The sequence below is a fragment of the Diadema setosum genome, chromosome 14 (assembly GCF_964275005.1).
Source record: "Diadema setosum chromosome 14, eeDiaSeto1, whole genome shotgun sequence".
Classification (NCBI taxonomy): Eukaryota; Metazoa; Echinodermata; class Echinoidea; order Diadematoida; family Diadematidae; genus Diadema; species Diadema setosum.
Window position 1 is genome coordinate 7,957,973 of NC_092698.1, and position 16,687 is coordinate 7,974,659.

A 16,687-nucleotide genomic window follows, 5' to 3' on the forward strand; every position below is an offset into this window, starting at 1 on the left:
AAGCGCATTAGTTATACGGGAGTCCACTATACAAGGAGAAGAAGAGTTTGTTCGCAAAAACCGATAGGTCCATTTTTGAAGATTTTGAAGTACGGTCTCTGACATAAAGTACAATACCTTTTAAATGATATATTGTTCACTACATATAAAGGTACATTTTTGAAGTTATGGTCAAAGAAGCAAAAATTTTCGTATAATTCTCTTTATTTTTCTTTACCTTTAATCACAAATATCTCCATTTGGCAAATGTGGACTTATTGGTTTTTGCGAACAAACTCTTCATAAGATGGACACTCACGCTTTTGCTCTCCTCTCTTTATAGGCCTTGCCACAGCAGACACAGCAGGGCACCCCGCAGCAACACTTGGTCCAGCACCGGGCACAGTCTTCCTCGTCCTCGCAGCAGCAGGGGCAGCAGCCCGCGGCGCAGCCCGCCAGGCACGCCCCGCACGGCTCGCAGCAGGCGTAGATCTCGTCGCAGAACGACGCGCAGCCGGGGCAGCAGTCGGCGCAGCAGCCGCAGCAGCCGCAGACGATGCAGAAGAGCAGGGCGATGGCCAGGAGAATGAGAAAGAGGCAGGCGGCCGCGATGGCCAGCCACAGCCACCAGGGTGTGGCGACGTCGTCGATGGGGTAAGCTACATCTCCAGCAGCTGTAGAGTGCATGTCAGTGGGAAAGATGGAAAATGCTCCCATGAAATACATTTTTCATTCAATGCAAATAATTGCATTAACAATTGTTATAGTACATTTCACAGGGTAAATGATGTCAAAAGAGCAAGCCAACTGAACTGAAATATTTTCTCCCCAAAATATGTGAGATACCTATTGTATTACATGACTTAAAATGCATACAGTATTTTTCATCTTGTGTCAACCAAATTTTGAGCTGCATGGTTGAGACATAAGAACAGGTTTTATCCAAATACAAGAGCATCCTATTACAGTTCATATGACTTGTTTGGAGAGTATAGATTTGTCATGCTGATAATTGGTTATATCTAATTTCCATATTTCGGTATTTCAGAAGGTGGGTACTGTATGGTTTGAGTTAGTTGAGCTACAGTAACACAAGTCATCCATTTGGTCCAGAGCAGAATACAACTCTGGCTTGATGCATCAACTCTGTGGGCATCTTAAATAATATTATAGTTTCATTCACCAAAGTGTCCAAAAGAAGTTGACTTTTTTTTTGGGGGGGGGGGGTTGGGGGGGAGTATTTTCTCAATATGGATAACTGGGCCCCATTAAAAAAAGAAAAAAAAATGTTAGGATAGCAAATCTTGCTAGAATTGCAACTTCATGTAGCAACAGCCAATCACTAAGCAGGAGTCTTATCATTGCAATGACACTTACTATTGCAGCTACTAGATTGCTATCTTGCTAAACTATGTATAAAATGGAGCCCTGTAGAGGGCGGTGTCTCAATCCCAGAATGCAATGCACAGAGTGACAGACTCATCCACTTCCTCCCCCTCACCTCTGGTTTTGTGGAGGACCTCTGCCGAGACGGGACCGGTGCCGACTTTGTTCTCGGCCAGGATGTGGAAGGTGTAGACGGTATTTGGCATCATGTCGTGGAGGACGGTCGTCAGCGACTCGCCGTCCACGTACTGAAACCGCCAGTCCTCATTGTCCGTGGTGCCCTCCGGTGCATAGTACAGGATGTAACCTGCAAAGGCACAAGATGTCGCGAGTATTGTGAGTGCATTAAAGGTAGGGGATACCTTTTACAGACCTCCCAAAATGCAGCAAAACATTAAATATGAACCTCAGGGGACTTGTTTAGGCCACTGCTGAGAAATTTGGAAGTCAACAGTTATCTACAATTTGAATAATGCACAAAACTCAACTACTCAGTAGTTCTGTGTGTCAGCCACACTCAAGCCTTTTTGTTGCAGTCTTCTGTATTTTTTATCTATAAACACAAATCTAAAAGTATAAGAGCTGATGTAATAACATATAGAGTGTGTGGCAAGAATGTATATAAAAATGTTTGTAAATTTTGATGAACTTTCTTCACAAAATATACATGATGGACACACATGCAGTGCATGGGTCTGCAAAGGTAGCCTAGTAATGTACTGGAATTTACGGCGAGCCCCCAAAAAAATTCAATTCAAAATCTAACGGTCAATAAAAATGTACTAAGTGTTACCTTCCACTTTCAATACTTTATGGGAGTTTCTAAAATGATACTCTCTTCAACATACCACTGTATTTATACAACTCTTCATTTAAGGCATGCAAATGGGATTCCCTACCTTTAAAACTAAGGCACTGTTTAGCAATGTATCAGGTTTCAAAATCTCTGCTAATGTGGTTTGACAAGCTGCAAGTGTCACTGAAAGCTTTGAAAGAATTGGACTAAAAAATGAATATCATAATTAAGTATGACAGAAAATCTATGAGTGTCACTGAAACTGTGTACGCACAAAGCTTTGACAGATTGGACTAACAAATGAATACTATAATTATGTATGACAGAAAAGCTATGAGTGAGGATAGCATGATTAGAGTACACCACTAAGTGAACAATTTATCAGCATCTTGGTCTTTGTCGAAGACATCTTACTGTGTTTTCATTCATTTGGTGTACGTCTAAAAATTAAAAAATCAAGCCACCACAGCATTGCACAGAGTTCTTCAAGTTTTAATCCCAGCTAATTCAGCTCTTCTCCTGCGACTTTTTATCATCGGTAATTCATATCAGGCACAATAGCCAACTGCTCACAGAAACCGAATGTGCCACACATACACTCCGTAAAAAAAAAGAAAAAATTACAATATAAAGGCAGCAATGGCTTATAACAGACTATTGAAAAGAGAACTTCGCAAGAACATGATTTCGGTGGTACATGGCCCAATCTTACAAAAACAAAATTGTACGATCCTAGAGAGTGAAATTGCATTTGTGTTTTGGGTTTCTGTCGTAAGTCTGATATGATGTATGTGGACTTATCTTCCTCTAACAAGACCAAAGGTTCACTGTATGGGACACAAACCATTCTCAAATGACAGAAACATCATAGTCATAAAAGAATAATAAAGGGCATGTACATTGTATGACACTGAATCAAAAAAGCATAGTTCCCCCAGGTAAAATTCATGTACTTCATATCTTGTAATATGCAATACCACATGCTTATACACAAACTGAATAGAAAGCCACCCATGGCTGTCCCTGGAAAGATTGATGCCTTTTTCATTTTCTTTTTTCATATAGACGTACGTTTGATGTCTCCGTTGGAGTGGAGAGGTGGTTGCCAACTGACGCTGACTGATGTCGATGTGTTGGCAAAGTTTCTGATGGTCAGCTCTTGTGGGGCAGAGTCAGGCACTGCAACGAAAAAAGAATTAGAGATTGATGAAAAGAAGTTGCATCACTCATAGAGCACTTACAATTTAGCTCACATGTCAAATTGATTAGTTTCCAAATTGAAAGTAGGTTCTCATTCCACTAGAGCACTTCCTTGATTTAAATCCATGCAACATTCAGATGTACACTTTCACATGAAAAGCACTGTTCAGTTGAATTATGTGTATTTGAAGTTGTTCATGAGATGACAAAACATGTCAATCATATGTTTGAGTGCACGTGATTGCAAGAAAGGATACCAATCATAACTGCAAGTGATTGCAAGAAAAGATACCAATCATAACTGCTCTAGATAAAACATTTCAATCATATATTTGAGTGCAACTGATTGCAAGAAAGGATACCTATCATAACTGCTCATGATAAAATATGTCAATCATATGTTTGAGTGCAATTGATTGCAAGAGAGGATACCAATAACTGCTCTTGATAAAACATGTCAATCATATGTTTGAGTGCAATTGATTGCAAGAGAGGATACCAATCATAACTGATCTTAAAACAAGTCAATCATATGTTTGAGTGTAATTGACTGCAAGAGAGGATACCAGTCATAACTGCTCTTGATAAAAGATGTCAATCATATGTTTGAGTGCAATTGATTGCAAGAAAGGATACCAATCATAACTGCTCTTGATAAAACAAGTCAATTATATGTTTGAGTGTAATTGATTGCAAGAAAGGATACCAGTCATATTACGCTCTTGATAAAACATGTCAATCATATGTTTGAGTGCAATTGGTTACAAGAGAGGATACCAATCATAACTGATCTTGATAAAACAAGTCAATCATATGTTTGAGTGCAATTGATTGCAAGAGAGGATACCAATCATAACTGCTCTTGATAGAACCACAAAACATTTTCTGTCAGTAAAATTGGGATGAGAAAGTGTTCCTCATTTTTCATGTAAATAAAAGACATTTCTCTTGTCCTCCATGCACTGAATTCAGATGTTTGCAATTCCAGAAAATTCAATACTACTGACTATGCAATCATTTCAGTTGAAGAGTGAAAATAAAAGAAATGCTTGACCATATTCCCCCTCCCCCTCCCATGAACAAACAATGTGAAGTACTTTGCTGTAGCAGAAATTTTAGAGGGAAACACGAACCTGCAGCGGCAGTTTTGGCACTTGCCACAAGAGAGTACCCACTAATTTTCTGCTCCTCCCCAACCATGACGTAGAAGTCGTAGAAAGTGAAGGGCTTCAGATCTTGCACCTCTAGCCTGGGCTTTGTTGTGTTCACCTTGAAGGATCTACTGAACAGAGGGGAACATTTTCGATAGAAACAGTGAATGAATGAATGAATGAGTGAAAGATCGGCTTAAATGCACCGATGGCATCACACAGATCAACTTTATACACTCACACTCCTGTACGTACATTTCAGAAGGTACACTCTATTGGAACCATCAAATCCCACAAACATTTTGCCAAAAGAGCTCACAAAACTAAAGAAAGTATCTCATGTGGACACAAATTTGAATTAGACCTCAACTGCACATTTAAAGTAAGGTCCTTAAAAAAAAAAAAAAATTGCTCACAGCAGTGTGCACAATAACTAACATCGATGTCTAAAGACCATTTCCATAATTTATTTTGACTGTTGTAAGCTCATGGATAATGAACAAGAATATATCTACGAGTTTGTGCATATTTGATGACTGAAATAAATGTTGCAGCCCATTTTAATCAGCTAAAAAGCTAAGACAGAGCTTCTGCTTTGAAGGGAGAAAAACCTAAGGAGAGATCATTTGGGTTTCATTCTCAGTGTTTGACCTTTGTCTGCAAAGCAGAAATTTGGTATTCCTCTAATTTTCTTGACTATGAAGCAATGACTTGCAAACATCTTCAATAAAAGCGTCCATCATGCCTGGGGGAAGTTATGAAGTGGAACTTCCAGCTCTAAAGCTCTCTGATTAACTGACGAATCAAAGTCAAGAAAGCGATTGGCCAAACTTCAACTGACGAGAAGAATTCTTTAACCCGTTGAGGACAGACTGATTTTGCTACAACAAGCCTTTCCCCATAGACCCCTGCCCGAGGATATTCGGGACTTGTCCTCAACAGGTTAAAAAGGGCAGAAGATACAAATTTGGGTGAGTGAGTGTCTGATCTTTCTATTTCATACTCATTGGTCCTGCTATTGTAGACCACGGTGTAGTATCGCTCAACTCCGGGCTTGGGATTGATCGGGTTGGGGTCAGACCAGGTCAGCAAGATCTCTGTAGAGGACTGGGGATCGGCTAACACCTCCATGGGGCTCTTAAGCTCTATGGCCTGGCCCGGAGCAGTGGCTGCAACACAATGCGACAACATGCAATGTCAATACTTGTAACACTATAATGTTGTAGCATCATTTAAAAAATAATAATAATAACTTCATACATACAGGCTGTAGTCACATACAATGCTCAGTCTTATGTTTCATCATGAGCTACAAATGATGTCACTTATGAATATTTCAAAAAAATCCCTGTTAAAAAAAATGGTATGAATATTTATAGGAAGTGGCATTTCAAAGGGTCCTTAAAAAAAAAACCTAGTTATAAAACAAATCCTTCATTAAACCAATTTATCATACCTTGTGTCAAAAAGACTAGCAATGACAACATGTATCCCATGGAAATAGACCAAAGTGTGGGGAAACTATTATGTCCTTCGGTTTTGAGGTATATATTGGTAGAAATATACGAGGCTGTGATTCAAGGAGCAATAAGAATTCTGAATATATACACCTGTATCTGCCTTCTTCACAGGTAAGATAACACAAAGATTAAGATATGATTACCTTTCATTAAACCTTGCATGCACAGTGGGAAAGTTAAAGACAACATACACTGTATATACTTGTTGCAATTTTGCTTCATATCAAATCGGCCTGTCATTTATAGTGTGAGTGTCACTCAGGTATGCTAAAATTTTGCTATACTTTTTTAATAGCTGAAGCACACTAAAAAAAAAAAAAAGTATACTGAAACATTGAGACACGGATCGAGTTATGAGGGAAATGGCACCAGCATAAAAAAAGTATCAAATAGTATAATAAGCAACTTAGATAGGATTATTCTGGTGTGATACTGGCGCATAACTTGGGAAATCATGGTGGTGTTGAGGATATATGCGTTGCCAAGTGCAGTAAATGTGGTGCAGCAGAATGTGATAGATATTAAGTATCAAAAAAAAAAACCACATTCATGGCATTCATTAGTTATGTCACGTAAATCACCAACAGCTTTTGAGGAGGGAAATCTCAAATGTCGCTGCCTGCAATGATATGGTTTTAAAGCCATCTCAAAACTGTATTAAACGCTAAAGCGTAACTGTTCAGAAGTGATATATGACACCTACATTGAGATAAGAATAGGATCAGAATATAATGGGGAGGGCATATATATATTTACTGGCCTAATTTTACCATCCTTTTTTAATCATTTATATTTTTGTTTTTGTCTGGTACAACAATGCATCAGAGGACAATACAGCACAGACAAAAAAAAAAATAAAGAAATAGACTTTGGTGCCACAGCATAATCACTGAATACAAAAATTCCACCTTCAAATTAGCTCAGCTGAGACCTGCAAAAAGCGGGAATACATCAATCAATCAATATTGGCATCTTTCTACAATATGTGCAGCTTCATAAGAATTTGAAGAGTGCATCCTTGATTTTACCAACTGAAGCATTGTGAAAAAGGGAGACAAAATTATTATGTCCCATCTGCATCGACATCGGGAAAACATATACTTGGCACTACACACAAAGCAGCTGTAACCATGACAATAGCTTTGTCCATTGCAACAAATGTCAGCACACAGCTTTGAGAATTCAATTTCACCAGTCAGTGGTAAAATATGCAGATCCTATAAGTTTTAAATAAATGACATAATTCTGTAAATATCAACAGCAAGAACATACCACCGATAGCGCTCTTAAATCTCTTGAAGATTGCTATAACAAAGATAGGTGTATAAAACTTGGAATTGTTCAAAGATGGCACCATTTTCACAAATGGTTGCAATATGTTTATCAACATGGTGTAAATATTGATAAAATATTTGAGCAGAAAAACACAAAAATACAGCATGCTACTTTACAATGCATATAGCAAGCAACATGCCAAACTGAAAAAAAAAAAATAATCCAGATTGAGTAAATGACATCCATGGGAGAAAAACTGGAAAGATTAATAAACACAAAATTATCATGCATCATGACACATTCTTGCTCAAATCAAATCAAATATGCACAAATCAGACCAGAGAGTTGAGTAATTTAGCTGTGGCGTAGCTTTTGGGGGACTGAACAAACTTAGGGAAAAGAAACAAAAATGAACCTGTTTGTCAGAACTGAGAACAAAATGACAAATTTTTATTTCGGGAGGCTGCAAGGCCAGCGGAAAAAAAAAAGTCACGATGATGTTGACGGTGACGATGACGATGAGGGGACGGAGAAGAGGAGGAGGAGGAGGAGGAAGAGGAGAAGCTGAACGAACAGAGAGAGGAACGAACGCGTCACAAAACAACGAAACATCTCCTCTGGTTTTCCTTACTTGGGCGCAGAATTATTCCAACATGGGGGACATTGCCTGTAATAGGATATGTGACACAGAGAGTGTGAAGATGCGCGTCAAAGAAAAGAAGATACGCGAGGAGAAAAAATAGAAAGAAGAGACAACAGAGTTAACCCTCCCCCTACAAATGTCCGAAATCCTGATAGACTTCATACAGGACTCGACATTATTCCAGTAGGCAAGGGGTTAGAGTTTGAAGAGTTAGGAGGATATAAGGGTTATAGAGAATAAGAGATGGCAGAGAGAACATTATAGGGTGGAAAAAAAAAAAGAAAGAAAATCACCCGTACAAACCCAATGCAGAGAATAGCAGTCAATAGAGACATGATGCATGAAAATAATATGAAGGAACTTTGTCACTGTCTGATAGCTTCATGAATTCTCACATAACAACATGTCTTCATAAGTGAAACATAAATGAGGTCTCTTCTGAGAATATTGCCAGAGAATAAGATTGATGACCGTATCTATAATCATCCTTTGCTACTTTTAATCACAAAATGACAATTTTATCTTTAAATTTTTTTTTTTTTAATTCCTGCATAAATGTAATGCATATCATAAGTTCAGACAAAATGAGTGATAGTGTAGAGACTTAAGCTTTTCAATCAAAAATCTGTTCGACAAATTGAAATGTACAGTGCATCACCATTTCAATGTTTGAGGGAAGTGAAAAACCATGAAGCTTCTCGCTACAATGACAAAGCTTTGTTTAGTGATCTCAGTAAATGTTAGTAGAAACAACAATGCACAAACCAACTCCATGATCAAGATATAGAAGATTATATGTTCGTCATTACATATGAAGAAATGTGTAATGAATGGAAATCAAAATTCATGGCATTTGATCAGACATTTACAACATCATGCATATTCCTCAGTAAGACTTGGCCCTTCCTGAAAAGCATCAACCATTTCAGCTATTTTGACTGGAAGTACGAATTTATCTAGCAAAGTTTAACAAGATTCATTTTTCTGTCCATGTTGTCTTATAATAGCTAGAAGACAATTTTTTCATGTTCTATAAAGACAATTTTATTACAAACATTTCCTATTCGTAACTGTCTTTCACGGTCAAATTTGGAGGATAAATGATCTGTGATTCCAAATATCCTCTTTTAAATGTATCTTGATTGACAGGGGCAAGTTTTATGTCAGATGAAAGTCTTCCAGGGAAAGCTTTTAAACAAGGGCTAAGACCATGAACACAATTTATTCACAACTCTTCAAAGGGAGACAAACATACAACACTCTTTCCTTCTTTGATATTCTTTTTTCTTTTGTTTACTTTTGGACAAATTAAGCCATCTTCTCACATTACTGATGAAATATACCACGTACTCAAAAGTTCTCTTGAATAATCTGCTCTAAGATAAAACGATAACACAGTCACTTGCACCTCTTATTATTCAATGCAATGAAATCATCTGCAGAACTGAAACACCATACATTAAAAACATAGTGATCCATTGCAGCTCATAATTATTTACTTCAAACTTTAGAATTAACAAAAAATGAATTCTATGTTGTAATGTTGCAGATTATTCCAACTTTCCACATTCCACCCATAAGAAAAAAACCAAATCACTTGCTTTAACGTTAAACACAAGCTTTTTAACACTTGCACTCTTATATTTGGACTTTGATGAACGAATCATTTGATCTTTCTTTGCAATTGGCAAATTCAAAAACAAATTTTTGGTTGAAAGTGCATTACTTATTTTTTCCCTTCAAACATAAGCTTTTTAACACTTGCACTTTTAGATTCAGGCTTCAATGGATAAAAATCAAAAACAAATTTTCCTTCTTGCACTCTTAGATCTAGGCTTTGATGGATGAATCATTTTATCTTTCTTACAATTTGCAAAATCAAAACCAATTTTTCCTTCTTGTGGATGAATGATTAACATTGGCACAACACAAATGATCACAGTCAGAGTTAGATCATGCAGGGACAGCTTCTCACATTTACAAATATAAACTCAAAAACATGAGAGAGGCACTAAATGAAAAATTCCTTTTCTGTTCCTGATAGCTTCTATCAGGAGTGTTCAATCCGTTGCCCAAATGACGACATTCATCTATTAAAACTCACCATAATGAATTACGTGTTTGTTATTTGATTGGCAACTTCTGGAGTGCAAGAATCAAGTGGTAAAGCTACAGATTAAAAAAAAAATCAAATGTTCTTCAATAGTCAGATGAATTTGTGTATGACTGATGTACCGTTAGACAATTCTGAATTGAGGAACACAGTTGTTCTGTTATTGTACAATGTAATAAACGAAAGCCTCCACAGTGAATCCATGCATGAGATGAGTTAAATCGGTTTATCGCTGGACTGACCATACATGCACGACTACGACATCCCGAACAGTATACTCAAGTTACAAATGGCATGCATCACGAAGTCACGAACTAGTTCACATGCTTCCTATGACACAAACATCCATGGCAACCGACTGATCAGAGACAAGAGGAATGTACGCAAGTGGGAACGAGAGGGCGGGGCGAGATGATTGGACTCACTGCTGTCGGCGCTGGTGCGCACGTTGGCGTAGACCGACTCCCCCTCGCCCGCCTTGTTGAAAGCCCGCAGCCGAATCACGTAGTTGGTGTTGAGATCGAGGTCCGTCAGCTCCACGTAGCGTTTGGAAGCCTCCAAGTGCAATATGGTCAAGTCAGGGATGTTTTCCCCGTAACCTAGGAGATAGCCCTCTACCAAGATCACTGATGCCTCCAAATGCTCCCAGTGCATATTGATCTGGTGGGCATATGGTGTCACCTGGATGATCGCTGGTGCTGGGGGTGGCACACGCTCTGTCCACATTCACCATTCCACACGGATATTTTGTCGAGATATTCCGCAATTGTATGTCATTTTCGTGTTACCCCCACGTTTGTGGTTCGCGTTTGTTTGTTTACCGTTTTGTGTTGTTTTTTTTTAGTAAAGTGAATAGATATTTCATGGAGAAAACAGTAGCAATGGAAAAAGAGAATGAAGAAAGAATGATGATGTGTTGATTAGAAGAAAGGAGGATTCCACATTATAAGAATTCAAGCTCAGAAGATTTGGTCAATTCATTCTTCCCATGAAGTAAAGTGGTAATCATGATATTTTCAGGTTTATTACTGTTCCCATTTTTGAATATCTGGGATACTGTCTTTTCTTTCTGTTTTTTTTAATCTGGAAGATGCTCTGGGATTCTAGCAAGAAAGTTTCATTGAAGAGATTCTTAGCCATATGCCCAACATAGATGACAACAGATATAAATAAGCTTTGAGTATTACAAATGTATGCTTTAGCACTGAAGCAGATTAGTATACCAAACTATACCTAACCCCCTTCTTATAGTCAAGTCTGTTATAACTGCCTATCAATCTTCTTTGCTGTTTAAGAAAGGCAAAAGAGCTAAGATTAGTACAACTACAGGGACAATCAAATGTTCGTTTCAGTGCCAATGTGTACCATATAACAGATACGTAATACAACCTCCATGATTGATGCCGACATGTGAGGAGAAAGTTGCGACTGGAAAGTGAGTAATTGTGCTAAAATTACACACGGCATGTAAATGCATGTAAAGGCGTTCAGAAGAAATCATTTCTGATAGTATTGTGAAACAGAGGCATATTCCAAGAAGGGAAATAGAATTTCAATGATTCCATATCCATCACTAGCAGAACAGGTTTTTAGGGATTTTCTTCGATGGAATGAGCTGGAAATATGGAGATACAGGGAGGGGGAGGAGGGGGGGGGGGGGGCTGGATTCTCACCATTGGGAACAATAGCCTCTGTTCGTCCATGATGCCAGTCAGTGAATGGTCCCGTGCCATTCACATTCACCATGGCTATCTTTATCTCATAGTCTGTCTCCCTCTCCAGGCCTAAAAGAGATATTCAAATACATACAGATGAATTCAATGCAATGCCTCTCATGAACATTAAACACAAAATCATTTTGGAGACACATTGTTTCGATATCATGCATGTAAATTTTTGTATTCTCCTTTCCTCAGTAACTATGCAGCTTAAGGGAAAAAAAAGCTTTTAATATGCTGAATGTTGCCATTTGCTATTGTAAATGATAATGTGATAAAGTATTAATGATATAATCAGAGTTCATTCTTTGCTTAACATCATAAGAATACTGGGTGCATTTTCAAATTGCTATAAATGTACCATCAAAACACCATCAAAAATTATAACTCAAAGTCATTAAAAAACATTACAAAATCACCAGAAATCAAAAACTCAACATCAGAACACCAAATCCTCCCCATAAACCCCTATCATGTCTCACAGACCTGGTTACAAGAATGCAAAAATTCTAGCATATTTTTGTCAATCACTTGCTCTTCATTTAACCTCTCTTCCTAACTCTTTGCACCAATGCACACTTCTTTCTGCACAACATTCAATCTGGAAAAGCAAGTGTGCACACACAAAGTCCAAGCAGTTGTTTAACTGTCATTTAAAAATTAAAGGGATGGTATAGATTTGGTTGAGATGGGGCTTCAGGTTTCTAACCTTAATAGTGAAATACAAAAAAGCATACAATTCTAAGAGGAATTCGAAGTTTATTTGATAGAAATTGGTTATGAAATGGCTTAGATATCCAAATATAAAGAGGACCTAATAAAGGGTTTGACCTAGCTTTCACAAGGAACACTTTCTTTCATTTTATTTTTGGATATTTCAGCCATTTCAAAAACTTTGAATTTCTCTCAGAACTGTATGCTCTTTAATATTTCATAAGTGGTTTTTAATTATCTTGCAAAGAGTTAAAATCTGAATCCCCTGTTTCAACCAAAACTATACTATCCCTTTCACTATCACTTTCCTGCTAATAAGTATTTGTTTTAAATGTTTACATGTAATTCTGATGCAAATCATGGTCACAGAGTTCTGATAATCACATACCTGCAAGTCTGTATGAGGTCTCTGTTCCGTCGATCGGAATGTTGACAATCTCCCCGCCTCTCTCCCTGTATCGTAGCTTGTACTGGGTGATCTCCCCATTGCGTTTGTTGAGAGGGGGCGGCACCCAGGAGATATCCAGGGCGTTGGGCACGGAAGGGGTGGGGTGTACGCTCACGTTGCTAGGCGGGGCTGATGGCACTGTATCAGATGAGATGAAGGCATGAATGAGTAGGGTGTGTGTCAGACATTGCCCGAAATTTTGATTGCAAAAAAATATAATAACAAGATAGTAATAATGATAATGATAACAACAACAGTAGTAGTAGTAGTAGTAGTAGTAGAAATAATAATAATCATAATAATAATAATAATAATAATAATAATAATAATAATAATAATAATAATAATAATAATAATAATAATAATAATAATAATAATAATAACAATAATAATAATAATAGCGATAATGATAACAATTATAATTATGATAATAATAATAATCACAAGATTGCAACTGGCATCAAATATTGGAATGCTATTAATGCGGATTAGAGACAGTTACCAAATTTCATATTTAAATGCCATCACAGGACAAGACAGGTAAACCTACAACTTGCAAAATTATGATGAAGTTCAAGTTATCAATTACTATGGGTAAATGAAAAACAAAACAACTTTGTTACTGTTGTGCTGCTTTCAAAATTTTTGCCATCAATACTGCATATTCATAGTCACAAAAAAAGCCAATTGGAATATTTTCTTTTTCAAGAAACATGCATGCTGGAGTTTTTATCATATCAAGAGATATAAGAAATATTCTTCAAAAAAGAATGAATGTCTGGTCCATAAATTACTTGCTCCGGGTGTCCGAGCTGTGATAGAGGTGGCACCCCCGGGACCATTGTCGTTGTAAGGGATAATGACCAGTTCATACAGGGTGAAGATGTCCAGGTCTTGGAGGATGGTGCTGGTTTGGCTGGCGTCCACCTCGTGCTCAAACGTGCTCCCCATCATCCGGTCCGTGCCCCGGATGATGTAGCGCGTGAGCGGGCCGTGTGTGTCGAACGGTGGCCGCCAGGAGACTTCCAGCGAGCGGGAGGTGATGGGGACGACCCGTATGTCGGACACCGGGTCGGGGGTGTTGCCTGGTGGTGACAGAAGCGGGACATGACCACAGCTTGAATTAATTTCAGTTGGAGTCACTTCATATGGGCAGGTCTTACCACCTTATCAGGTGCATCACCTTAACTCATTAACTACTTAATTTTTTGCTGGACGTATTACCATCTCATCATCAAAGTGGCAACACTGAATTCAACAGCATATCTTGATTTTAAAAAAGTTTAGATGAAACTGGTTACATTCAATAAATCTGTACAAAATCAGACAAAAATTTCACAAAATTTGCCAATATGACAAAGAAACAGGAACTTTAGTCTACTAGAACTAGAAAAATACTGGCAATTCAAAATTCAGTAACAAATATAACAAACAAGAGGCACTTGAAAAATCTGCATTTGAAACAGCACAATCACATACAAACAAAGGCACACATGAGAGAAAATTTTTAACTGTAATGTATGAAATACTAACAATTTAAATCATAAAAATTATGATAAAATGATAGAGCACCAAACCTCACAAGTGCAGGTGCTGGAATTTGATGATTGGCACAGTGTTGCACAGTGTTTTATCAGACTCATGCATCTACAGTACAATACAAGGTGGACACATTTGCCTCATGATGTGACGTGATAAAAGGAGATGCTATAAACTGCAGCGAGTGGCATGCATACTCGTATCATCTGGGGTATTGACGATGATGGTCTCCGAGTGCTCGCCGAGTCCATTGTTGTTTTCGGCGACGACGTAGATTTCGTACCGGTGGTTGGGAAGAAGGTCGGTGATCGTCTTGACCAGGGAATCCTTGTTGACCTCCACCATCCTCACCCTGCATCATCAAAGAGGTTGGTGGAGAAAGGAGGAGGAGGAGGAGGAGGAGGAAGAGGGCGGGGGAGCGATTGGAAGGTTGGTGGTAGAAGTGTAGGAAGGAGAGGAGGATGGTAGGAAAAGTGGATGGTTATTGGTGGAGAAAGGAGGGGGAGGATTGAGGAGGAAGAAGAGGGCGGTGGAGCAATTGGAAGGTTGGTGGTAGAAGAGTAGAAAGAAGAGGAGGATGGTAGAAAAAGTGAAAGGTTGATGATGGAGTAGGAGAAAGAAAATGAGGAAGATGGGAAGGAAAGTGGATGGTAGTTGGTGGAGAAGGAGAAGGAAAAGGGGGGAATCAAAAAGAGTAGAGAAAGAGAATTAAGGTCACAGAAAAACACAAACAACAAGCAGGCAAGTCAAATGAGTTGTGTGCAGATATCAAACAAGGAATCCATTCAGACTTTTTACACAACTAATCAAATATTGAACCAGTTTTTTTCCAAATGGATGTCTATTTTGAATGAAGAAAACCAACATATCAAAACAAAACTGATGGCGCCAATCCATTCATTTCTTCAGAACTGAATTGACAGTTTTCTCCACACACACTAAAAAAAAAATATCACAATTTACCTGATATCAACTGTTGTTTCCAACTACACACAAAATTAATTGTGTGGCCTTTGCTTTTTCCTTGATTTTATCACAAGTTTTAGATGTCCATGAAGTAGCAATGGTATTGATCTGGAACAGCCATGGACTCAATCTTACAACCCTTTGTTAGCTAATCTGCACACCAAATTGAGGATGTCAGCACAAATATCACAAGATGGATTATCAACAAATAGGGATTATCTGATTGTGCTAATCCCTGATGTCTCCCAATTGCAGTCAGGAGGGACTTTCACTTATCATTGACATATGGGTGGGTGAATGTTACTTGCACTGTGCACAAGCTTTGTGAAAAAGCCTCCTCAATCTATACACACAGTCACAAAAATCAAACGAACAAACATAAATTTGAAAAGTTATAGAATAGGTACAGGGTAAATAAGGAAGTTTGAAGTTAATTGTGAGTTTATTACGATTCTGGAATCTACAACTCACCTGCCGTTCTCCGGCCTGATATATATTCGGTACCAGGTCAGGGTGCCCATGGTTTGAAGTGGTGGTCGCCACGACACCGTGATGCTCTGTGGGCGGACATCCCTGGCTGTCACGTCCAGGGGCTGGCTGGGCACAGGGCCCGTGGGGGGTGCTTGGGGAGCAACAGTCGTGGAGACAGATGGTAATGTAGGGGCCTGTGTCAGTACCGGGGGTTGGGCGGTGGTGGGAAGTTGTGGAATGTCTACTCCTATGAGTGGAGAAAGGGGGTTGGGGTGGGGTGGGGGAGGGGACATGCAAACAGAAAACAATACATCCAGCTATAAGACATGCAAGCATGCAGCATACAGGAAATACACAATGGGCGTGACACAAATAACTATTAAAAACATAAAGGTGCAATACTTACAGCAAAACCAGTTCACATCGTCATAAGTACGCAGACCACTGTTACCATGCTCAACATGCAGTAACTTCAAACAATATCAATCTAAGAACAAAACTCTGAAGAAAGATGTAAACATAATGTGCACGTGGTGTTCATAGTCCAATAACCAAAGACACATCTAAAACAAATATACCACTATTTAATAAGCTATGGATAGAAATCACACTTTTTTTTTCTGAAGTTCCATCAGTGTAACATTAAATCACTTAAGTTACCATTAGATGGCAAAGTTACCATAATAGTAACTTTTATGCAACAGGCTACTGGCCTTGTGTAAATATATGCTTCAGTGCAGAAAATGGATGACATAAAACTGCACTTTA

The 16,687-nt window shown here is 38.4% G+C and overlaps 1 protein-coding gene across 1 annotated transcript in view; it reads right to left on the reverse strand.

Moving 5' to 3' along the window:
- The window catches only part of LOC140237882 (uncharacterized), an 84,092-nt gene that overhangs the window by 24,337 nt on the left and 43,068 nt on the right, over nt 1-16,687 (reverse strand). The window contains exons 7-18 of the mRNA XM_072317814.1: nt 15,920-16,166; nt 14,680-14,834; nt 13,738-14,028; nt 12,884-13,081; nt 11,737-11,847; nt 10,489-10,779; nt 7,913-7,974; nt 5,516-5,649; nt 4,495-4,640; nt 3,233-3,340; nt 1,481-1,672; nt 299-653 (exon numbers count right to left, since the gene is read on the reverse strand). Of these exons, the coding sequence (XP_072173915.1) occupies nt 299-653; nt 1,481-1,672; nt 3,233-3,340; nt 4,495-4,640; nt 5,516-5,649; nt 7,913-7,974; nt 10,489-10,779; nt 11,737-11,847; nt 12,884-13,081; nt 13,738-14,028; nt 14,680-14,834; nt 15,920-16,166 (2,290 nt within the window). The remainder of the gene's footprint in view (nt 1-298; nt 654-1,480; nt 1,673-3,232; nt 3,341-4,494; nt 4,641-5,515; nt 5,650-7,912; nt 7,975-10,488; nt 10,780-11,736; nt 11,848-12,883; nt 13,082-13,737; nt 14,029-14,679; nt 14,835-15,919; nt 16,167-16,687) is intronic.